Source organism: Sphaeramia orbicularis, chromosome 1 (assembly GCF_902148855.1).
Source record: "Sphaeramia orbicularis chromosome 1, fSphaOr1.1, whole genome shotgun sequence".
NCBI classification, from domain to species: domain Eukaryota; kingdom Metazoa; phylum Chordata; class Actinopteri; order Kurtiformes; family Apogonidae; genus Sphaeramia; species Sphaeramia orbicularis.
The window spans coordinates 49,298,809-49,324,182 of record NC_043957.1 but is presented as its reverse complement, the minus strand read 5'-3'; the positions used below and the strand labels follow the sequence as shown (position 1 = coordinate 49,324,182).

The 25,374-nt window shown below is 38.1% G+C and overlaps 1 protein-coding gene across 3 annotated transcripts in view; it reads left to right on the top strand.

Moving 5' to 3' along the window:
• inpp4b (inositol polyphosphate-4-phosphatase type II B) overlaps window positions 1-25,374 on the top strand; it is a 306,898-nt gene that overhangs the window by 26,121 nt on the left and 255,403 nt on the right. For 2 of the 3 annotated variants that reach the window (XM_030140356.1, XM_030140349.1), the window contains exon 3: window positions 22,278-22,396. In XM_030140356.1, coding sequence (XP_029996216.1) covers window positions 22,278-22,396 — 119 coding nt within the window. Of the gene's footprint in view, window positions 1-22,277; window positions 22,397-25,074; window positions 25,275-25,374 lie in introns of those variants that run through there. The other variant, XM_030140365.1, reaches the window with a different exon arrangement.

Below are 25,374 nucleotides of genomic sequence, written 5' to 3'. Positions count from 1 at the left end.
TAATGAATGAATGAACACCACCTCCGCTCCCACTGTTTCCAATGGAATTCACCATAACTGAGGACAACCTTATTAAAGAGTGTGAATGTGAGAGCGAATGAATAATGGGTCAATAATATAAAGCACTTTGGGTGTCTAGAAAAGCACTATATAAATCCAATCTATTATTATCATTATTATTATTATTATTATCATTATTATTATTATTATTATTATTATTAAAGCCAACTGTTTGCTTTGGTTCCAGAAGTATTCATTTGGTATTCATTTTATTAATGTGTGATAAAACACAATACGGTTTTATGTGATTTGAAGCATTCATAATTTTGATTCACCCCATTGACACCCCCCCCCCCCCCCCCAGATGTGCCACTAAGATATTATCCAAATTGTGTTAAAAAATCTTTGGTTTTTATGGAAAATACATGAATAAATAAATATGTATTTATGCCAAAGGAAATAAATTACACACTTTTCTCTCCCCCAAAATTTAACAAATCTCTCAGCATTATGGTTAGAATAAAGAATTATTATATTCACACATATCGTCGTGTTTGTCTGGACATCTAAGGATGACCTGAGTTATTCCACACTGGTGACTTCATGAACAGAACTGTAAACAGTTACTGTTGGTCGTAACCGCCCAACAACAGGAGAAAAAGAAAGTATAGAAAATCTAAATGTGGTTCAACAAAACTCATAATAAAGACAGTAGAATATAAAGGCAGCCAGACTACCATTCTGCTGTTAGGATGCTGGACAAGACGAGCAAAAAACAAAAGTATAGAAAACTGAACTCTGCTCCGTTCCCTCATCCACTCACTCACCACACTCATACTTCATCTCACACACACACACACACACACACACACACACACACACCCAGGGTCACCGGCTCTGCCTCCATACCACTCTCATTCATTCACCCATCTCTCAAAGCCACACACTCTGTCCTCTGTTGTACTATGTCCTGAGGTAATCTATATCATACATCGATGTGGAGACTAAAATTCAGGCAGCGGATCAATCCTCACACAATAAATTTGTTTTTGTCAGTGCAAAATGTCCAGGGCCAAAATCTGTTATCAACAAAGATGTTATCAGACTTCTGTTAAAAATCTTCTTTTTCAAATATAAATAATATATCAAAGGAAATAATTTACAGAAATAGAGTGAAATGAAGCTACAAGAATGTATCCTCATTCTCCTGCGCAGGTTAAAATCAGTCCTGTACCGCGGCTCTTAACGAGCGCAGACTTTTAACCAACTAGCCCTGAAACAGGATAATACATTTTGCATTGCGTTGGGGTTAACGATTTATCGAGAGAGTGCAGAAACAATCCCCTGGTTAGGGATGCAGCGATATGTAGCCCGAACATCAGTATGGCCCAGCATCAAGTTACAGGTATTTAAAATGTGTTCTTACCAATGGAAATACTGTGTTATAGTGAAGGTCAGTGTTGGGCAAATTACTTTTAATAAGTAATTAGTTATAGTTACTAATTACTTTCCCCAAAAAAGTTATTGAATTAGTAACAAAATTACTCCTTTGTACATGTAATTAATTACCAGGGAAAGTAATTATTGCATTACTTCTTTGAAAAACCTTCAAATATGTAAAAGGAAACTGACTTTTGAGCGGGCCAGTTGCATAGAGTAGAACAGCAGACAGGGACTGCAGACCATAACTGTGGTAAGGCTGGGGTCCACCAGGGCCCGGCTTTTCCACCACATAAGTTCATATCTGCATTTATAGGACGAACATGCTCCTCCAGTTAATCCTACATTTCCACTTTTTTCAGTCGCTCCTCCCTGATCTAGCTGTAAATGTCTTCAGTCCAGTTAGTCAGACTCACTGAGAACTCCTCCAGTAAATTAGCTGTGCACATAGCTGCATTTAAGTGCATGGGCTGTGCTGCGGACAACTCAAACTCATGTCACTAAATGTCATTAGTCGTTCAGGTGAAGGCAGCGTGGACAACTCAGACTCATGGACACACAGGTGAAGCATGAAGGCAGTGTGGGCAATTTAAATATAAGAACGGCACGTAAACGAATGGCTCGCAATGAATCAATTCTTATCCTTCACTGAAAAGAGCCGTTCAAAAGACTCAACTCGTCCACGAACGTCACACCTCTCGTACCCGGCTGAGCGAGCCAGGACAGATAACAGCTGATATCAGTGCAAAGTAACGTGCCACATTTCACTGCTGGTAACGGCGTTGTAACGTTTTAAATAGTAATTTAGATTACCCATTAGTGGAAAACAATAACGGCATCAGTATCGCCGCTATGTTTATCACCGTTTTTCCCAACACTGGTAAAAGTAATTTCATAAATGTGCATTTTGCTTTTGTGAAGATGTGCATTCAAAGACAATGTCATGAAGGGCTATAAGCAGGGTTCCCGCAGGGTCTTAAAGTATTAAAAGTCTTGCATTTACAGATCTGTGTTTAATACCTTAAGAAGTATTTAAAAGATATTAAATTTGATATGGTAGGTATTAAGTTATGTTACCATGAACTTGGGTGCTGTATTGTGTTTAAATGTATCTGTTAAATGTCCAAACTGCAAAGACCCAACACCCACCCAACAATGTATACTGAAATTAAGAATCAGTTTTTGTTAACTTTGCAGCTTCTGGTGAGAAATGATCACAGAAGTGAAAAGTAAGCATGGGGAAATGTAAATTTCATAATGCCTGGTTGGAGAAAAGACCATTCTTAACTTGGTTGACACGAGTTTTCTGAAATTTTAGGAAATAGGCTGTTAAATGGGCTTTAAATTCTTTAGTAATTAGTCTTAAAAGAGTCTTAAATTTAACTTGTAGAAACTTGTAGGAACCCTGTATATAGCCCAAACATCAGTATGGCCCAGTATCAAGTTACAGACATTTAAAATGTGTTTTTACCAATGGAAATATTGTGTTGTAGTAAAGGTCATTTCATAAATGTCCATTTTGCTTCTGTGAAGATGTGCATTCAAAGACAGTGTTATGAAGGACTGTAAGGCTCTGTGTAAGGCTTTGTATAATGAAGATTGTTTTGTTTCCCCGGCACAACAGGCAAGAGAAAAGAAAACAAATTAACATCAGCACGTGTCATTTTATGTCTCTGCCGTGAAGAACATTTTAGTGTAGTCATGTATATAATGAAGGCTTCGAATACACATATGGAATACATACTTGATCTGACAACACGATACAGTTTGAAAAAGTGTGTAGGTCAGAATCTTGACCTCATCTGCATCTGTTTAGATGGTGAACAACACATACTGATGTACCACTTAAGCGCGTATCGTCTGCACAACCACCGTCAATGACAGAATATGGCCAGTTTATTTGTTCGAAGGCTGTTTATAGAAAAACACCATATTACACCTTTTTCTTCTTTGTCACTTCTCAGAAGCTCTCAAATTCACTTAGCATTCTATAGAACAACAGCCTTGACATAAGGCAAGAGAAGCTGTTCTACCTTTTATGTTATCTGTATATTTGGATTTGGTATTCATTTATTCTTGCACTCAATGGACTGAAAACTAGCTAATGGTAGAGCAGCTGCTGATTACGCAGAACATTTGCAGATAAATAATATCAGAGCAATGCCTTGTTTTAATAAACAATGTGCATAAACACTGCATCGATGGGGGCCGCTATTGCTACATGATGTCAGAGCTTGGAACTGGGAGTACATCAATCTACAGTAGTACGATCTGCATTCCATCTTAATCATTGACTCTGCCCTCTCCTGGTTCACCTCGTACGTGTCCGACAGATCTCATTACATCTCCATCAACAACCACAAATCACACACCACCCCTGTATCACACGGTGTCCCTCAAGGCTCTGTGCTCGGTCCCTTTCTCTTCATCTTGTACATGCTTCTGCTCGGTCACATCATCCGTCACCATGGTCTTCACTTTCACTGTTATGCTGACGACACCCAGTTGTACATCTCCACTAAAGCCATCACCCCTGCCATTCTCTGCACCATTACCAACCGCCTCACCGACATAAAAACCTGGATGACCAACAACTTTCTCAAACTCAACAGCAATAAAACTGAGATCATCATTTTTGGACCAAAATCCCTTCTCACCTCCTCCCAGAACTTCTCACTCTCCATCGATGGTCACTCAGTCACTCCCTCCCCCCTGGCCAGAAACCTCGGCATCATCATGGACCCCACCCTCTCCTTCAAATCACACATCAATCATGTCACCGAAACATCCTTCTTTCATCTTCACAACATTGCACACCTCCGCCCCACCCTCTCCCTGTCAGCTGCTGAAACACTCATCCACACTTTCATCACTTCCAGACTAGATTATTGTAACGGCATTCTTTAAGGCCTTCCTTCCATTGCCCTCCAAAAATTACAGTATGTTCAGAACTCAGCTGCCCAGTTCCTCACCCACTCCCGCTCCAGAGATCACATCATGCCCATCCTCCGTCAACTTCACTGGCTCCCCGTTCAACAACGCATTAACTTCACAATCCTCCTCATCACTTACAAAGCCCTACACAACCTTGCCCCCTCTTACCTGACTGATTTACTGCACCACCACTCCCCTACTAGCCGCCTCTGCTCCGTGGATGCTAACCTTCTCACCCCCATCACCAAGACTAAGTTCCGTACCCTGGGTGACAGAGCTTTTACCATCGCCGCCCCAACCCTCTGAAACTCCCTACCCCTTCACATTCGGAACTCCGCCACACTCACTTCATTCAAAAGCCAACTCAAATCCCACCTCTTCAGATCATCAATCGAAAACTGACTGCCTGTTCCACCTCATCCACCATCTACCTTCTCTTGTGTGTTTTCTTTTGTCCGCATTTGTCTCTGTATTTGTTCTTTGATTGCCATTTAGTATTAACTCCGTATCTGTTTACCCGTTCGATGTGTGTTTGTCCCTTGGTTGTTTATTGTAAAGCGTCTTTGAGTACTTAGAAAAGCACTATATAAAACCAATGTATTATTATTATTATTGTTATTATTATTATTATTATTATTATTATTATTATTATTATTATTTAGTACGAGTTCACAGGTGGGAGGTCACTGGTTTGACTGCCATTCCTGTGCCTTTTCACCAGTAGAAGGTTGGAAAAACACGAGTTACGGGTTGCCTGAAATGCAGCATAACTCACACGGTTGCTCTTTGAAACATTCCTCTATTTATGGAAATTCTTCTCTTCAAATCTCAACAGTGTCTCCATGGTTCCCTGTGGTACTAGTGGTACTACTCCGTATTCCTCATCTAGGTACGCAGCTGCAAGCTCTTGGAATACAGACAGAATTACGTGTGAAATGTAGGCAGAGGACAGACAGAACGCTCTATCCATATATGTATGTGTCTTTAATATAGAGCAGTGTTTTCAACTTTTTTGAACAAATGCCCCTTTTCGTACCCCCTGGGGGGGGGCAATGGCAAATTTGACAGAAATTCACCATTGAGATAACATACCGCTTGATACTGATACTTATACATTAGGGTTGGGAATCTTAGTTGTAAGGCCGATACAATACGCATCTTGATACAGCATCTCCGATCCGATATATTAAAGATATGTGTGTGGCATCTCGTGATGCGATATGATTCACACCCAAATCACGATACAGAGCAATTAAGCACATTCTGATTGAACACATTCATTCTGGTTAAAAAAAAAAAAAAAAAAAAAAGCAATGCAATTCAATGAACTTGATTATTTATTTATCAAATAAGACCATGACTTTTTACAAAGTGGCTTTAGTTCAATTTCAGAACCCGTGCCTCTCATTCAGTCAGGTGAAAAAGTTCAGACTTTGTTTCCAAAGTCGTTTCTCTGCATGTTTCTAACACTCAACTTCTTGCTCCCTTCCCAAATCAATTTGTAATGGAATGTATTTGTAATGTAGGTAAAACAGAAAAAAGGCTCTGTCACTTTAAGAGACACCTGTGCCAGTTATTCTGGGATGCGCAGTTAGATATGTATGACACTGTTTAAGGAAGTATCTCCAGTATGTATGGCAGTATTCAGTACAGCTGATACAGTAAGAAATACATGTTCAGAAACCACATATCGTCACCTCCCTTCAAAGTCTGTCAGATACAGATACAGATGTTACAGTAGAACTTGTGCCACAGTTCATCCACGGAGCTCAGACTGTCAGTGGACAATGTACACATCTGCGAATCCGCGGCGCGCGTTAACGTGGATCTGAAGGAAAGAAGAACTTTACCCAAATAAATAGTAATACTTTTAAATGCTAGTAAAAAAGTATTATATTGAACAGATCAAATTTAATCGATACAAACATTCAATAACCAATGCATCATGATATCATTCCAAACTTTTCATTCACTTGCAGCTTCTCTACTGGTGCACTCGAATCGTGCATGCGCATGTCGGCGTATCGATGCATATCAGATAATCTTCCCATTCCTTTTATACAGACTAACCCCCCCCCCCCCCCCCCCCCCCCCCCCCCCCCCCACCCCCCCCCCCTTCGGTCTCAGCGCCCCCTTCTCAACTTTTTTGTTCCAAACACCCCCCGACAGTGTCCCAATGTCCCCTGGGGGGCGGTACCGCTCCTGTTGAGAAACACTGACGCACAGCATAGATGAGCCCTTACTATGTTTCTACAACTGCAAAGAGAGTAAGTTGTGGTTAATTAATTGTTGTGTTATAAGGTCATAACTATTATTAAGAACGGTACACATAGTTAATTGGGGTCTCCTCTCAGTACACTCTGCACAGCTCTCTTTTGCACTTGTAGCAGAAAAACAATATAACTTGGTGCCTATTGAAGCGTTACGTCTGAGTTTCAGCTCTGCTACATTATTGTGCTGGATGAAAAAGTCATTTGGTAAGAGAAATTAAAAGGGTGATACCAGTTTATTTGTTATATCGTCCAAACGTTAGAGGTGACTGATGGCGACTTATCTGCAGTGTGCCTTCTTCCATCCTTCTGTTGTGTATATGTAAATGCTGCAGAGCCCAGTTTAAACAAGATCAAGAAAAATGTCAAGCCAGTGTAATTGAAAGAGAACGGTGCACAAATTGGAAAGGTAATGACATAATGTAACACACTGAAAAAAAGAGGAAGCACTGAGGAACCCTTTGTGGTTTCCAGCAAATACATGTGGGTGTACTGAAGTGTATAGCACATGTGTTTGTAGACCATGTGTTTAGGATGTGTGTCTTAGTTTTACCTACAGAACTAACCCCCCCAATCAAAGGCACATCGGTGCTGTTTGTGAATACAGACATATTCCTTAAAGGAGTGATATTTTGCTTTTTTTTTTTTTTTCAACGGAATTATACATTTTAAAACATTTCCCTGTGGTCTACAGGGTGGGGAAGCAAAATTTACAATATTTTGAGGCAGGGATTGAAGGACAGTGTATGACCAATTAGTTTATTGAAAGTCATGAGAATTTATTTGCCACAAGAAAATGTACATAATAGAAAATGTTTTTATTCTATGTGTCCTCCTTCTTTCTCAATAACTGCCTTCACACGCTTCCTGAAACTTGCGCAAGTGTTCCTCAAATATTCGGGTGACAACTTCTCCCATTCTTCTTTAATAGTATCTTCCAGACTTTCTGGTAATAGTTTTGCTCATAGTCATTCTCTTCTTTCCATTATAAACAGTCTTTATGGACACTCCAACTATTTTTGAAATCTCCTTTGGTGTGACGAGTGCATTCAGCAAATCACACACTCTTTGACGTTTGCTTTCCTGATTACTCATATGGGCAAAAGTTTCTGAAAAGGTATGGATAATAGTGTTAGGTATGATTATGACATCAGTATATGTTTGGTTTCAAAACAATTGACGTAGTGCCTGCTGAGAAAAAAACAACTAAATGTTCATTGTAAATTTTGCTTCCCCACCCTGTACATAAACTGTAAATGCTATGCTTGGGTCCGAATTCTTCATTAATTCAACTCCACAGGTCCATGTCCTCTGCAGAGCCAAATCAAACAGATATCTCAAATCATTCGTCCAATCAGCTGTTAAGTTTTAAAATAGCCTGTAGACGAGCTTGTTGGGAACAATGGACCCTTAACTATGATGATGTGTTTATTTACTTATTTATTTACTGTATTTATTGTATTTATGGTACTATGTGAGATTGATTGTTTTGGTGATATGTGAGATATGTACACTTCTGGTTCAAATCAAATTGCCCTTCGGGGAAATTAAAGATTTTTCAATTCAATTCAACCCCATTTCTGAGTAATGACACCAGAAAGGTCATTTTGAGCGCTGGCCCTTTAAATGCACATGAGCCACTTCACGCCCCACCCCCTCCAGGTTGTTGGCTGTGCTGCTCTTTCCCGTTCAACCAACAACTGAAAATTTTAGGTAATTTTCTCCAAATTTGGACATATTTTCAGTTTTTACTACAACCGCTGCTGACAAACAATTATGTCGTATTTGGAGAAATGTTTGTCAGAAGTTTTGACCTTATATATGCAAATGTCATGACATAAATAGTTATAGATGCATCAAATTAAGAAGGAATTAAAACAAGTTGTAGAAATCCACTCGATTTTTGCCAAAATGAATATAAAGATAGCTTTGCAGCACATGGAGGGTTCAAATTCAAACTTTACGAACTATTAGGGTCCAAATACACGAATAAATGAACCAAAGACTAATAAAAGTGGGTTTAGCAAAATATGACCCCTTTAATACCTCAAAATTGTTGCTTTTTTTGTTTAAAAACTCTTAAGAAAATAAGAAAATGTGAGACCAAGCATGAGGATTTAAAGAGAGGGGGAATATGAAAACATAAACGCCTTTAAGGTAGAAACTCCTGCGCTGTGACATGTGAGATGCTCCATAGACCCATCTTGTGGTATGTCCCCAACGACTTAGAAGACGATCTGAGCTGTTGAATATTTCTTTCATATTATTACTGACAATAAGCATCTGCTGTCTTTGTTTTTTTTTTTTTTTTTCCTGAATCACTCATTTATGCACGCTTTGGGTGTTTGTTATCTTCTCATCGGAGCATTTAGCCACACACAAACGTGATAAGCCACTGAAAAGACATCTGTTATCTGTGGGTTTACTGAGATGTAAGTGATCTAATGTTAACCAGTTGTTAAATGTCAAATATTAAGTAAACCATACATGAGCAATAACACACCATCTAATGTCAGCCTTTTCTGCAATTTATACATTCTCTTTCGTTATCTTCTGTGTTTTTGTGGCAACCAAGTAGAGCTAGAGCAGTACGACTCGGGTTATTCTTTTACATACGTATCATAAAAATCAAAGAGTCAAGCAAAAAATTTTACAGCGAGAATTATCCAAGAATTGTAATGTTGTTACTAAAGCAGTGATGTATTGTGGACGTCAAATGCAATGATCTTTGAAGTGTGGAAAAAAGTATATTTATTTGGCAGCTAAAACTCTCTAAATCTCATATTCATTCATAAATAATCTAACCCCGCATTTCTTACAACAGCATTCCAGCATTCTCAGTAGCAAAAGGAACCTCTAATACATGTTTCTTGGTTTGCCCTGTAATAGCTGCATGCACCAAAGTCCTTTTAGACCAGTGTTTCTCAAACTGTGGGGCGGGCCCCCTAGGGGTGTGTGAAGGTTAGCCAGGAGGGGCATGGGCTCACTCATGGATGTTTTTTTTTTTGTTTTGTTTGTTTTCCTTCAGATTAGAACATGTAGCAGGTGGAACTAATGTTTTAGTGTTGGAGCACCCTGGACTCATTTTAGGGACGTATAACAAACAAATGTACTGTCATGGTGATCTGTTACTAGACTAGACAAAGGCCGTTTCTCAATACGCATTCTTGTCTGTTCTTCCGATCTTGTGAAACGTCATCAGTTGTGGCCCTAGTACTGTTCCATTTGCAAGTTCGCGGAAACCAAGAACGCATGGAATACCTGGATGTTGTTCTTGTCAGCTAGCTTAAACCAAGGATGCACTGGTCGGTGACTCGTGTAGACTTGGCTGGGAAATAATTCCCAAGATGCAGTTTGTACCGGTCTGGCCATGAGCCCACCAGCTCAACCGGGACCCAGACTGCTGTGCCTGGCTGAACCGACGAAATGTATGTTTTACAGTATTGAAAAATTTACAAAATGTATAAGTGACATGTAAATACTAGTAGAAATGTTTTGAAATCAAATCAAGTGACATTGTGGTGATTTGAGGGAAATACGTTAGGGAGCAGATGGTGTAAATACAGCAGAGACAGGGAGGAAAGTTTACAAGTATCAGCTGTTCCAGTTACAGATAGACTTACGTTCTTAGGAAGGATGTTCTCTGAGACTGTTCTGACCAAGACCGTCCTCTGCGTTCTTGGTATTGAGAAACAGCCATAGAGTTTAGGTTTGGAGAATGGAGAAGGATTTGACTGGAAAAGAAAACTGCAATGTTTTGGTTTTTGCACAGTTTATGCAGTTTGCACTTTAATGTTCTGAGATGTGCAATGGAAACGGGCTCATTGCAGCCACTGATATTGTTAAAATGTTCATCTTTGTTACTAAAATTTGATTGTTCTAAAAAACAAAAAGTAACTTTAATGTCATAGTTGTAAGTAGGGATGGGAATCGAGAACCGGCTCTTTTTGAGAACCGGATCCCAGTAGCTCGATTCCTTGGAATCGTTTGCGTGCCTGCTTAACGATTCTGCTTATCGATTCCACCTTCGTTGCGCATGCACGATGACGTCACGTGTACGCTGCTTTGTTTTGGTCAGAACGTAGACAACATGGTGTTGAGGCAGAAACTGTCTAAACAGACGACACCAGGTCCACTGGAACACTGTCAAAGCTTCCATTTCTTCAAAAGGGTGGAATCCCTCTAATATGTTCAAGCATTTGTCCACAGCATGTGATTCATTTACAGGAATGTCATGTATTTGATTCGCTACTTGGCAGCGCTAGTGAATGTAGCGGCAGAGTGAACGCTGGGCCCAGTTCCAGTTCCGGTGCGGGCAACAAACGTCGTACCCCCTCAAATACAAGTTTCCGAAGGTAGGGGAAAGGAAATGAGGTGCACAACAACGAGAGATGGGCACAGTCGAACTGGTTCAACGTAGTGGACATGCAGCAATAGAGGAATTAGTAAAGCGTCTTAAGTTTCACTTTCACTGCACGCTGCCCCTCCCCTCCCTGAACTGGGCCTGGCATCATCTGTTTTTATTATTTGTACACACTGGATATGTTACATTTTCTGTGCAGATGGAAATATAAAAGACAGTTAATGTAAACACACCCGTTTGTACTCTTTTATTCCCTCACCCAATGAGAATTGATAAAAGAATTGGATCAATAAGCAAAATTGATAATGGAATCGGAATCGTTAAATTCTTATCGATTCCCATCCCTAGTTGTAAGATAATTGTGCATTTCCTATTTTTATTTGGAAAAATATTGTCTCAGGGAGCAGTCTGGTTGAGTTTTTGTATTGTTCAATCAAAAAGCTTAGTTATTTTTAATTTGCACAATAAATTATTTAAGGAAAAGCAAAAATTATTGTTACAGTATTGTTTCTTTCAATAAAAGTTCTAATTGCACCACTGCTACAATGTTGTTGGGGTTGAGGCAGGCCTTGAGATTTTTCGGTTTCCAAAGGGGGGCTCAAGAGAAAAACCATTGAGAACCACCATTTCAGACCCAGTTATTCCCTTCATGGCTCCCTTTATGCGCTCCTGCTGTGGCAGTGCTGCTGATCCCAGTCTCTTTTATCGATTCAAGACAGAAGTCTGAATATATCAGCAAAAGAGGATACAGACGCTTATTAATGGTTTCAATAAAACACTTTTCAATTTAGTATCACAGAATAAAATTAACTTTTAGTACTTATGGTCTTATGACTGGACATACCCTAGGAAATTGGGAGGATTTGCAAATGTGATTAAGTCTAATGCAATCAAAGGTCTGTTTTAGAATTGATGTCACATGGTTTAAATATGTTTTTTATCAGTATTCATTACAGTCTTTTCCTGCTTCATTGAGATGCTATCATGAGTGTTATTCAGTCAAGGTCAGATTTTTATCAGCTGACCAACTTGTGAGCTGTAAAGTCATACATCTATGCCTGTTTAGGTTTAATGCTGAGATGATGATGATGATGATGATGATAAATAAATGTATATAATGTGTGAATAAATGTAAGCTTAAGTAAATGGAAGGAACTTAACATTACATATTGCCTTTTCTGTTCAGCATATGTTGAGTATTGAAGTGATCCATTTGCTGAATCTTAAGTTAAAACTTACTAACACTCTTTATGATGTCACAACCGACCACCAGAGCTGAATAATGGATCAGTTTACCCAAGTATGTTGGTTTTCCACAGCAAATGTTTTCTGCATCACAAATGGATGCATTCCAGCTTTGTTTTGCATTCTTTTTCTTTTTTTTTTTTTTTTAATTATGATTATTATTATTTTAAATTATACATTTACACAAACATGTACCTAAACATAAGGAACCACACAGACACAATACAAAAAAAAAATAAAAATTATACAACACACTTACAAACCCACTAAACACAAAAAAGAGAGAAAAAAAAACATAACAGCAACAACAACAAAAAAACAACAAGATAAACAATGTTATCAACTCCTCTTTACAATTCTCAGGGCTGATTAAGAGTTAATATAATGTATACTAACAACAAATTTCTCTTCCAAAAGGATGCTCTTGTTGACAGTAGAGGAAAAAAAGGATTCCATTGTTGAATAAACAAATTGATTTGTCCACGAACAGAAAACTTAATCTTTTCCAACTTTGAAAAGAAAAGTAAGTCATGCACCCATTGCACAAAGGTGGGTGGCAGAGGTTCTTTCCGCTTAAAGATTCATTATGTATTCTTAAATGGCATTATAGTCACTAAAGAAAGCTGACATTCTTCCAAACACAGTGTATTTTTACCTGTGTATTTAACATGTGAATAAAAATGTCATTTGTCTTCAACAGTCTTCTTTGCAGTATGACTGTGATCAATTAAAGTCATAGATTAAAAAAGAAAAGGGAAGTTTTTGGTTTGTTTTCCTGTGTTGCTGACAAGTGTGACAGATGCTCTTTAATGACAACTTTGTTTGTGTTGCTGTACTTTTTAAAAAAAATCAAATAAAGCCAAGGACAGTCACCTTGAACATACAATCAGTATTTCAGTGGTGTTAGACAAAAATCTACCTCTATCTCAGTTAGTGAATGTCATGCAGCTTTGTGCATGTCTGTGTGGATTGTGTCGACACTGGCCGATTCATTGGCTGTCTTTTCATTCAGGCTCACAGTATTGTTACCTTCGCCAAGGAACAGAGGAGGTTATGTTTCATCGGGGTTTGTCTGTTTGTTTGTTTGTTAGCAAGATAAGTGAAAAAGTTACAGATGGATTTGGATGAAATTTTCATGAAATGTTGATACTGGGACAAGAAACGAATGAATACATTTTGGTGGTGATGGGGGCCTGATCGGCCTTGGTGGAGGTCTGCACTCTGAGTGCTTTTCTAGTTTTTCTTAATTTCAGTATAAATTGTTGGGTTGGAACAAGTGGAAGTGAGTCGACTAAGGTTACTGTCTTTGGAGTTTGGACATTTAACAGACACATTTAACCCTTTCATGCATAGCGATCACTAAAGTGGACAGCTATACTACAACTATTCTCTTGTATATTCATGGGTTTTATTGTTTTACTTCCATATCAGCCAACACAGTGGATGCTTATGCACCATCTCATACACTGCAGTTCACACAATTACTGTAACTTTGCTGTTCTTGATAAACCTGATCTGCAGTAACATGTTTGAGTGTAAATCAACTGCTAGTTTTTATTAGGCTGTAATCAACAGTTTTCTTAAACAAAAAGTTTTTTTTTTTTGCATATTATCTCCACAAAGTTAGTAATAACTAGTATTACAGTATGATAAATGTGAGAAAACATCAGATTAGCTGCATTAAATGTTTTTATTTCATAGTTTTCATATCATTTTCTGTTATTGCGTTTTAAATATGTTTCTTTGCTTTCAAAAATTAAACACATGGCATCCAGCTGAGTAGACACTTTTGTAACTACATAAAAAATGGGTTCATTAAAAAAAAAAAAAAAATCAATCACAGTGGGTACGGTTACATGATGTTTTTTAAATCCGATTTATTTTTCCAGAAGAAATTAATTCGGAACTAAAATAATTTCTCTTCTGTTTACATGGAAATGTTAAACCCGAATACAGGTTTACATGGGGTATTAATAAGGTAGATAAGTGAGTAAAAGGGTTTGCGCTGCAGTGCTCACGTTGCCTTGTTCTCGCAGCCCTTCTGTTAGCTTAGCTTAGCATAGTCACTGCATTTCCATGGTCACACGTAGTCAGTTTTTAACGGTGATTTGTTGTCTTTTGTGAGTGATTTTCTGAAATCCGATTCTCCCTAATTATTTCTTTAGATCTGCGACTTACAGCACTCATACAATTTTGGGACTGTTGTGTTGACGGAAGTTAGAAAATCTTTTTGTTGGAAGGGATGCATGCGCTAAATTAGCTTTGCTTTACCGTTTTAGCTTTGCATTAGTTTTTATTTCCCAAGATTTTATTACTGCAGTAAGTCACATGGCCATGATTTGAGCCTCAATTTGTGATCATATTGACCCCACTGGACTGAAGTAATGATTAGGGAGAACTGAATTTCACAAAATCACTCATACAATACTACAAATCACCTATAAAAGCCTGGCTACGTCTGACCAGAGGAATGAAGTGATTATGCTAAACTAGGCTAAGCTAACGGAAGGGCTGCGAGAACAAGGCAATCGCTGCACTGCAGTACAAACTGATTTGGCCACTTATCGAACTCATTAGTGCATGACAAATGAATTAATAAAAAAACAAGTGGTGAACTATTCCTTCAGGGTTTTTCAGGCTGGTAGTTCCCATCAGAATAGCCCACTGGAACGGTTTGGGTTGACTAGACTGCATTGCATATTCTTCCGCCAGCGCAGAATGTGTGCGTCATCGCGACAGGACAAGACAATGAGCATGTGCAGAATGGAAGGAATAAAGTCCAAACGGAATAAAGGGTTTACATGTCCCAGGAATAATTTAGATCGGCATTAAAAGGGGATTAAACCAGTGACTTTATTCGGGTTTAAATTTAATCTGAACTGTTCTTTTTCAACTGGAATAAGGTGTTTACATGGGCATCTTAAATAGGATCTAACCTTTAATCAGATTAAACCAGGAATAAAAGTTGTCATGTAAACACACAGATTGTTTTTGTCATGCCTAAAGAGGAATAAAAACACTCAGGAAAAAATATCTTGACTAAGGTTCTTATAATTTGTGCATCAAATACAGCAAACAAGTTCATGGCAACATAGCTTAAGACCTACCAAATCAAATTTAATACCTTTTAAAGACTTTTTAAGGTATTAAACACAGATTTGTAAATGCAGCACTTTTAAGACAGTTTAAGACCCCACAGGAACCCTGCTTACAGCCTTTCATGACACTGTCTTTGAATGCACAATCTTCACAAAAGCAAAATGCACATTTATGAAATGACCTTTACAACAACACAGTATTTGGAGGGGTGAGGTGGGGGGGTGGGGGTGACAGCTGATCTGCCTTGGTAGAGGTCTGTGCTTTCAGAGTGCTTTTGTAGTTATTATATGGTTCTTCAAAAAATCCCCCATGATTTGCATTTATAACAATGTGGACTTGAGATTCAATCATGAGTGATTACTTGAGACGTATGTGTAGGCAGCTGGCCACTTGTGATCAGATCATGAAAAACACTGGTTAAAACCAGGTCTGCACAGGGCTTTTGACAGATGTAAACAGCTTGACTGGTCGGTGGAGCCTTTAACCATCAGACTGTTTCTAGTTCAGTCGGTCTATTGGATGCGAAACACCACTGTGAGTGTTTTGGTCTCCCGCTAACATAACAGAAAGGCCCAGATGAAACACCTAAACTCATAGAAAAAAAAAGCCTGTATACATCAGAGCCTTTGCTGCCCTGCTTCTGAAAACTTTATTTCTCTCACAAACTTTATTCATGCTCTTTACTCACTTTAAAATGCCTCCCATAAGAAATCCCTTTCATCTCCAGTTGCTGTTCAGTTGCTTAAGCATCAACCTTAAACCCATGAAGATGGAACTGCACACAAAGAAACAATCTTCCGTCCTTGCTTTTTTAATGGAATTTCACCCACTGAGTGATATTATCCGGACTTTTTTTTGCAGAGTAATGTGTGAAATTGACCAGGCATTGCAAGGAGATCAATTGTTGTTTATATGCCAGAATTGTGTGGCTAGATAAAATGCAGCTCTTGGATGAGATCCAAGGAGAATGCTGAACACAAATTTGTCATTACTGTACTCAAGTGTATACACATTTTCATTAATGAATAAATTGAGAGCCATATGGTGTAGTTTACTGAATATCAGGCTGGATAATGGTGAAACAGATGTGGACACAAATCACATCCTATGTATATATTTTAGAGCTGTGGAAACCAGAGAAACCAACATCTTGTCCTTCACAAGATTGCAAATGACACGTCCTGAAAGGAAAAAACAACTCAACTGTTGTTTTGCTTTGTCTTTTTTTTTTTTTTTTGTGATTCACTTTTTATTGTTTTTTCTTTCTTTTCACCCATTAAACATTTTACAGTGATACAACAGAATATGGTTATAAGAAAATATATCAATAAAAATATGAAAATCAAATGTAAGAAAAAACCAAGAAAAAACAGCAAACAACAAATTCAACAAAAACAACAAACAAACATGGAATAGAATAGAATAAATTTATTTGTCATTTGACAGCACAGTACAATGTACAGTACAGCAAACGAAATTTCAGTTCGATGTTAGGGACAACAAAAAAGCCCACAAATTCAACAAAACACACAAACAAAAAGAATTCCAAAAACCATAGAGTACTGTCAGTTTTGTTGTTTGGCTTTCTTTTTAGTGAGTGTGTGTGATTCATTTTTTATTGTTTTTTTCTTTCTTTTCACCCATTAAACATTTTACAGTGATACAACAGGATATGATTATAAGAAAATATATCAATAAAAATATGAAAATCAAATGTAAAAACACCCCAAGAAAAAACAGCAAACAACAAATTCAACAAAAACAACAAACATAGAATAGAATAGAATAAATTTATTTGTCATTCGACAGCACAGTACAATATACAGTACAGCAAACGAAATTTCGGTTCGATGTTAGGGACAACAAAAAAGCCCACAAATTCAACAAAACAAACAAACAAAAAGAATTACAAAAACCATAGAGTACTGTCAGTTTTGTTGTTTTGCTTTCTTTTTTTGGTGTGTGATTCACTTTTTATTGTTTTTTCTTTCTTTTCACCCATTAAACATTTCACAGTGATACAACAGGATATGGTTATAAGAAAATATATCAATAAAAATATGAAAATCTAATGTAAAAAAACAAACAAACAAACAAAAAAACAGCAATAAAAAACACAAATTCAACCAAAAAAAACAAACAAACAAAAAGAAAGACAATAACCATAGAGTACTGCCAGTTGTGTTGTTTTGCTTTTTTTTTGTGTGATTCATTTTTTAGTGTTTTTTCTTTCTTTTCACCCACTAAACATTTTACAGTGATACAACACAATACAGTTATAAGAAAATATATCAATAAAAATATGTCAATCAAATGTTAAAAAAAAAAAACAGCAACAAACCCCTCCCCCACAAATTCCACAAAAAAAACAAACAAAAAGAATTCCAAAAACCATAGAGTACTGTCAGTTTTGTTGTTTTGCTTTCTTTTTTTTGGTGCGTGATTCTCTTTTTATTGTTTTTTCTTTCTTTTCACCCATTAAACATTTTACAGTGATACAACAGGATATGGTTATAAGAAAATATATCAATAAACATCTGAAAATCAAATGTAAAAAAAAAAAAAAAACAAGAAAAAACAGCACAAACAAACAGAATTCCAAAAACCATAGAGTACTGTCAGTTTTGTTGTTTTGCTTTCTTTTTTGGTGTGTGATTCACTTTTTATTATTTTTTCTTTCTTTTCACCCATTAAACATTTTACAGGGATACCACAGGATATGGTTATAAGAAAATATATCAATAAAAATATGAAAATCTAATGTAAAATAAATAAATAAATAAAACAGCAACAAAAACAAACAACACACAAACCCCCCCCAAAAAACAACAAACAAACAAAAAGAATTACAAAAACCATAGAGTACTGTCAGTTTTGTTGTTTTGCTTTCTTTTTTTGGTGCGTGATTCTCTTTTTATTGTTTTTTCTTTCTTTTCACCCATTAAACATTTTACAGTGATACAACAGGATATGGTTATAAGAAAATATATCAATAAACATCTGAAAATCAAATGTAAAAAAAAAAAAAAAAACAAGAAAAAACAGCACAAACAAACAGAATTCCAAAAACCATAGAGTACTGTCAGTTTTGTTGTTTTGCTTTCTTTTTTTGGTGTGTGATTCACTTTTTATTATTTTTTCTTTCTTTTCACCCATTAAACATTTTACAGGGATACCACAGGATATGGTTATAAGAAAATATATCAATAAAAATATGAAAATCTAATGTAAAATAAATAAATAAATAAAACAGCAACAAAAACAAACAACACACAAACCCCCCCCAAAAAACAACAAACAAACAAAAAGAATTACAAAAACCATAGAGTACTGTCAGTTTTGTTGTTTTGCTTTCTTTTTTTTGGTGCGTGATTCTCTTTTTATTGTTTTTTCTTTCTTTTCACCCATTAAACATTTTACAGTGATACAACAGGATATGGTTATAAGAAAATACATCAATAAACATCTGAAAATCAAATGTAAAAAAAAAAAAAAAAACAAGAAAAAACAGCACAAACAAACAGAATTCCAAAAACCATAGAGTACTGTCAGTTTTGTTGTTTTGCTTTCTTTTTTTGGTGTGTGATTCACTTTTTATTATTTTTTCTTTCTTTTCACCCATTAAACATTTCACAGTGATACAACAGGATATGGTTATAAGAACGTACATCAATAAAAAATATGTAAGTCAAAGGCAAAAAAAACAAACAAACAAACAAGAAAAAACAGCAACAGAAAAAAAAAAACACAAATTCAACAAAAAACAACAAACAAAAATAGAATAGAATAAATTTGTCATTTGACAGCACAGTACAATATACAGTACAGCAAACGAAATTTCAGTTCGATGTTAGGGACAACAAAAAAGCCCACAAATTCAACAAAACAAACAAACAAACAAAAGGAATTACAAAAACCATAGAGTACTGTCAGTTTAGTTGTTTTGCTTTCTTTTTTTGGTGTGTGATTCACTTTTTATTATTTTTTCTTTCTTTTCACCCATTAAACATTTTACAGGGATACCACAGGATATGGTTATAAGAAAATACATCAATAAAAATATGAAAATCTAATGTAAAATAAATAAATAAATAAATGAAAAAAACAGCAACAAAAACAAACAACACACAAACCCCCCCCAAAAAACAACAAACAAACAAAAAGAATTACAAAAACCAGAGTACTGTCAGTTTTTTTGTTTTGCTTTCTTGACTTCTTCCCGTAAGTGTACTAGCACAGCTGTATCTAACTTTATCAGACAGATACAGCAGAGTTTATCAAGGACAGATGCGTCAGTTTAGTGGTGATGGGTTCACAGAGTGCTGTCTTGTTAGGACTTTCTGTACCCAGGAACTGTTGGCTTCTTGTAAAGGAATAGTGGGATGCAAAGCCCTGCTGTCCTTGAAGCTAGTGGGACTAAATGACAGGCTGCTTTTGTTGTTTGAAATGAAAGTGTAATAAAATGATGTCTCACAGCCAAAGGTAAAGGGCTGCCATTTTAATCAGCTGCAGAGGCAACGATTTTATAGTTCACTGTATATGGATGTTATTTATTTTTAAAGGTTTTATTGTATTTTGCCGTCCTCTTTGCAAAGCAGAGGAGAGCAAAGATTTCAACTCCTTTGTCTTTTATTTGAACTCCTCTACTTTACAGGGCTGTACAGTGCCACAATTTCCATCGCATTTGCTACTAAAAATCATTCAGTGCGAAGAGAAATATGCATCCACAAGCACAAGTGCAAAGGAGTCGTGCTGGTATCATGTCTAAAATGATGGGAAAACTAGGCTATATTAGTGTCTTTTGTCCTTTTGGTCAGTTGTAGGAACAATGCTTAATAGGAGTTGTAGTCCTAAGTGTGTACTGTCCTTCTCAATCCGAATACAAAAGAACTACTTTTCCAGGTAAACGTTCCCGCCCTCGCTGATGTGTGCTGGGAAACTGCGACATTTGTATCATTTTTTACATTACAACTAAGCATAAGAAGAAGCCTCAAGCAAAATGAAGAGGTATTTTTTAGGGATGCACCGATCCGATACCAGTATCAGGCATCGGCTCTGATACTCAGTGTGTTTACTCGTATTCGTACTCGGAAAAGATATCCGATACAAATGCACCGATACCACTTACAGCCGTTTGACATTCCCAGTTCAGTGCAGCAGGTACGTGGCGCTGGAATAATGTGTGGAGATTTTTCAAAATAAATGATGGTGATAAAAGTAACGCTGACTGCAAGTAACGTTAAAGACACAGACAGATACGGACGCAGCGTTCTGTCCGTCCTCTGCGTACATTCCACCCGTTTTCCAGGTGCTGGCGGATGAGTACCCAAACGGAGAATACCAGCGGGAACTGTGGAGGTAGAGGATCTGCTCAAAGAGCGTCTGTGTGAGTTAGAGAAAAACTACTGACAGATTTATGAAAATACCCAGGGCTGGGCTGGGGGTACAGAGCGGTGCAGACCTCCGCCAGCGGAAGTGAAAACAAAACTTATGGCTCATTTTTCTTTTCTGTACCTGCTGAAGCAAAGCTGTTAAACCTTACCAGTGAAAACGCTGCAATATTAGTATCACAGTAGTGCTTCCTCTGTCGTCTCCATGTTTGTTATTACTGACTTTCTTCTTCTTCTTCTCAAAAAACTTTCCTCTTCTTCGTGGTATTTGTCCAGTATGGTTAATTCAGAGCGGTGCCCCCTGGTGGATTAATTGAGAAATGCTCATTCCAACACATTAAACGTCAGTAGCAGCACTTTGTTCCAGTCAGACTAATGACAACGACAATAAAGCACATTTACAAAAGGAACTAAGAACTGGAATGGGATTATTAAATACTCGTATCGGTACTCGGTATCGGCAAGTACTCAAATGTAAGTACTCGTACTCGGTCTGGAAAAAAGTGGTATCAGTGCCTCCCTAGTATTTTTCTGTAGTTTCTACCTTAATGTGTCATGACAACGATGTCACTGTATGTGGGGGGTACGCCACTTAGACTAGCGCAAAAACGAAACTGAAACTTAACATACTTTCAAGGTCTGGACTCCTGACTTCTATGCATCTCTTATACAGCGGATCTTACATGAAATTTTCACAACTTCTAGCCTGTATCCTCTGGACCCCCTCCACTGCTGTATGACCCTCCACAAATGCTGGACCCCATGAATTTATCATGTTTACCCCCCTTATCGGCACACCAGGGGCATCTGTCTGATTGAATTTGCGAGCGATGTGCATCTCTCTCCCTTTTGAACAGTATAAGCCCCAAAGTTTTCAAGCACAGTGAAACAAATTATTTAGTCGAATGGAACTTTATACATGTTTGTTGAGTAAAATGTATTTTGAATTATGGGACTGATTAGAATAGTTTCTGGTCAATAAGCCGTATCTAATTCAGACCAACACAGACTGTTCAATGATGCACATTGAAAATATTGTACTGTTGATTTTTCATATTTAAAAATGTTTAAATTCATCCAAATAAAGGTTAAAAAATCAGTTTAATTGTTGTCCAACATTGTTAGAAATTCTGATCAGTATCAAATTAATTTAGCCGATAAACACGTTAACTAACTGTCCAACTGTGTGTGCTACTGAGTTTTCTTTGTGCTACTAAAATTTTTACTTGCTAGCACCAGCACTACCACCTAAAAAAGTCAGTGTACAGCCGTGCTTTAGCTGTGTTCTTCTCTTTTTCCTCCTGTCTTTATTTACTGTGTTTCTCTGTCATGTATTGTCATGTGCTCCATTTGTGACCCAGTGTCGTGTGATTTGTGTTGCTTATGTGTAGGATAATCTCCCCTCTCATCCTGATTTTCGTCCTCTTCTCCTCCTCTCCCTGCTTTCCTCTGGTCTCCTGTTCTGTCCATCCTCTTCCTCCTTCCATGGGTTCACTCTCCCTCCCTATTCCTCCTTCCCACTCTTCCTCTCTGTAGCATGTAATGATCTGGTGGCCTCAGGCAGAGACAGGAAGCCCAGTGCTTTCATCCAGGTGGCTGTCATAGATCCCCACAAGCAGGACCTCGTCTCTCACGCCTGCACAGAGATTGTGGAGGTAAGGGGACACACACACACACACACACACACACCTACGCACGCACACACACACCTACGCACGCACGCACACACACGTACACACACACACACACACACACTTCTTCCTCTCTCTGACCTTTGGTGTTTGTTGTTTTTCTGTCTCTGGGTCACTGGGTCTTAGTTGGTGTTCTCTCCATCTCTGTCATTCTTTTTCTCAACGCTTTTTTCCCATCTGACTCATTGAACTGGAACAGACAATGAACATTAACCCTCTCTTTCCTGTGACAGTAGAGTCCTGGCATCTATATGGTATATTTCCTGTGTGGATCTCATTTGGGATATATTAAGAACATATGTTTGTGGGTTTGACTGTATATAATGTGAGAGTTTAGGGGTTCTTTCACCTCTGAAAATGCCTCTTTTATTACCACAACTGTGACAGTGTAGTTGCTGAGGTAACAACCACACAAGTGTTTTTTGAGACGTAACAGCTGCCCCCCGTCCCACTATAGAACACCCACTTATGCGCATGTACACACACACACACACACACACACACACACACACATCTTTTTCCTCTTTTCTCATATGAGGGCAAAGTTTCCTGATGGAAAAAAAGGAGGCACTTTTATTTTCCTGCTAATCCACTAAAGCTAAATTAGCATAACCGTCTCTTTCATAGACTGAGTTTCAACTGCTTTTCCCTCAGTCTTGACATTGGAACAGCAGTGTGTGTGTGAGAGAGTGTGTATGTGTGTGGAAATACAGGATGTGGTAGGATACTGTATGCTGGCTCAGCCAGCTCTGCAGACACTTTCAGTGCCGCTGGAGTTTTGATTTCATGGCTGTAATGTTCAGGATTTGGAGTAGGATCTGAGGATATGGACTGCTTTCGGCTCCACAAAAACAGGGTATGTTCACAGTCTTTGTTATTTTATAAGTCTTTTTAAAGTGAGGCTTGCAGCCTTATAAGATGAGTTTAAGATAGTCAGTGGAGTTGTGTGTACCAGTGATTTATTTGATCTGGATTGAGTGGTAAAAGTGAACACTCTTGCATCTCTGTTGTATATCCCAGTGTGTTTAGCATGTCATAATAGTCAGCTGCCAGAAAATGAGTGTTGCTGTCAGTTGGACACAACACTGCAAAATCCAATGTGACTTTGAAATCTTCTTATCCCCACTGAATCACATGTAAATGTGTTTGTTAGAACAGAGGTTTGTCAGGACAGTGGTAACATGTAGCCACTCTTCAACTGTTGTCTGACATGCAGAGCAGCAGATGTTCATTAACCTGTGTGGCCACAGAAAGACCTGTGTGCCAAAGAGCCCCTCTGTGTGTGTGCGTGTTTGTAGTTGGAGTTTGAAGAAAACCCAACTGCCACTTGCCTTTCTCCTGTTTGTCACATTCCCGGGATGCCTGCTCTCAACAGCTGCCTTTGGCTTTGCTGGACACTGAATGGTGACTTGGCAGCATGAGAACTCAAGCATTAGTCCTATCCATGTGATAGGTGTATTATCAGGAACCCACGGTATATGATATAAGAGTTTAATTTAGAAGATAAATGATGGAACAAGCCAGCTGCTACACAGCCCCCTCTGGTCCTGTCCATGAATCACCAGAGTATGGTCAGATAAAACAGAACATGATAGCTTTTAACTATGCTGGATTCAGAGTACCTGATAATAAAACCACTGGCTCTTTTACAGCAGATGTTTCTATTTCAAAGAGTAAGTTTAGAGATAATGACAGGATGGCCTTACTTCACCATGAAAGATAAAAAACATAATGTAGTAGGTCATAACATTTATTTGATTTGCAAACTTGAAAGCTTTAATTTTCCAGTATGTAGAAAATGTGTAAGCCCGTTTTCATTTATACCAGTATAAAAACCAAATACTTCCAATGTACACACACACACACACACACACACACACACACACACACACACACACACCTATAGTGTGTTTACAATAATAGTAATGATGTAGAGTGCTGTATAGAACTGGGACACAATGCCATATTTTAACAACTGGCAAACCCCTCTTTATCGCCCCAGAGCAAGTTTATGTGTCAGTGTGGGTAGTGTATCTTAATCTGCTGTTGGTAAGACAGAAAGGACCAGTGACAACTTAAGTAGGAAATCTAAAGCCCACTAAATCTCTTTAAAGAGCAATTGGAAACAATCTTTGCAACGTGTATTTGAAGCTTTAAAAAAGATCTGGTATCTCTATTTCTGAGTAAGATGAAACGGCGTGTGCTTTTTGTTCAAATTGTAGGTTCTGTATTTTCCGCATGAGCTTGCTTTTCCCTATATATGTTTAGCATGACAGAAGAGAGAAGAAATTGGGATGCAAAGAGCAGCATTTTCTGCCAAACCAAAATATGTTTGTGTAGGAAAATCCCATTCCTAAAACATGGGCAACAACTTCAGGAGTGGCGAATACTCGAGGGGATTTGACGTCAAGTAAAGCCAGGGGATAAAACGGTCTTTGATGTCATGCAAGTCAAGCGAAGACCCCCACCGCCTGGAGCAAGTCCAAAAAGTCTAGTCTGCATGTGTGTAATTATGAGTGGTCAAGGGAGGGAGAAAAACCTCCAGTGTCGAGTGGCTCGAGGCTTAGTGTTCATTCCCCCAACCCACACCCTCCCAAACCCAGTCGCGCATACACACACATCCTCTAATGGTCTAAATTGGCCGTTCCATGGAAGTTTGCAACCCAAACGGACAAAAAGACAGGACCGGAGCAGCTGTCTCCCACAGCATATGTTGACCACTTTTATGACAGGCTGGCTTACTTCTCTGTGTAAATGAAGACAGGCTTACTACTTTAGCTCATCTCAGCCCATCAGTAGCACTAAGAAGATTCAGACACAGCTGTGGCTGCCAAGCATGCTGGTAAGTCTGAATGAGGCCTATTCAGTGTGCCGGTGAGGGAGGAGGTGGTGGTGGGGGGGGGCTATATGTGTACATACCTGCACATTTTTGAGTAGAATGG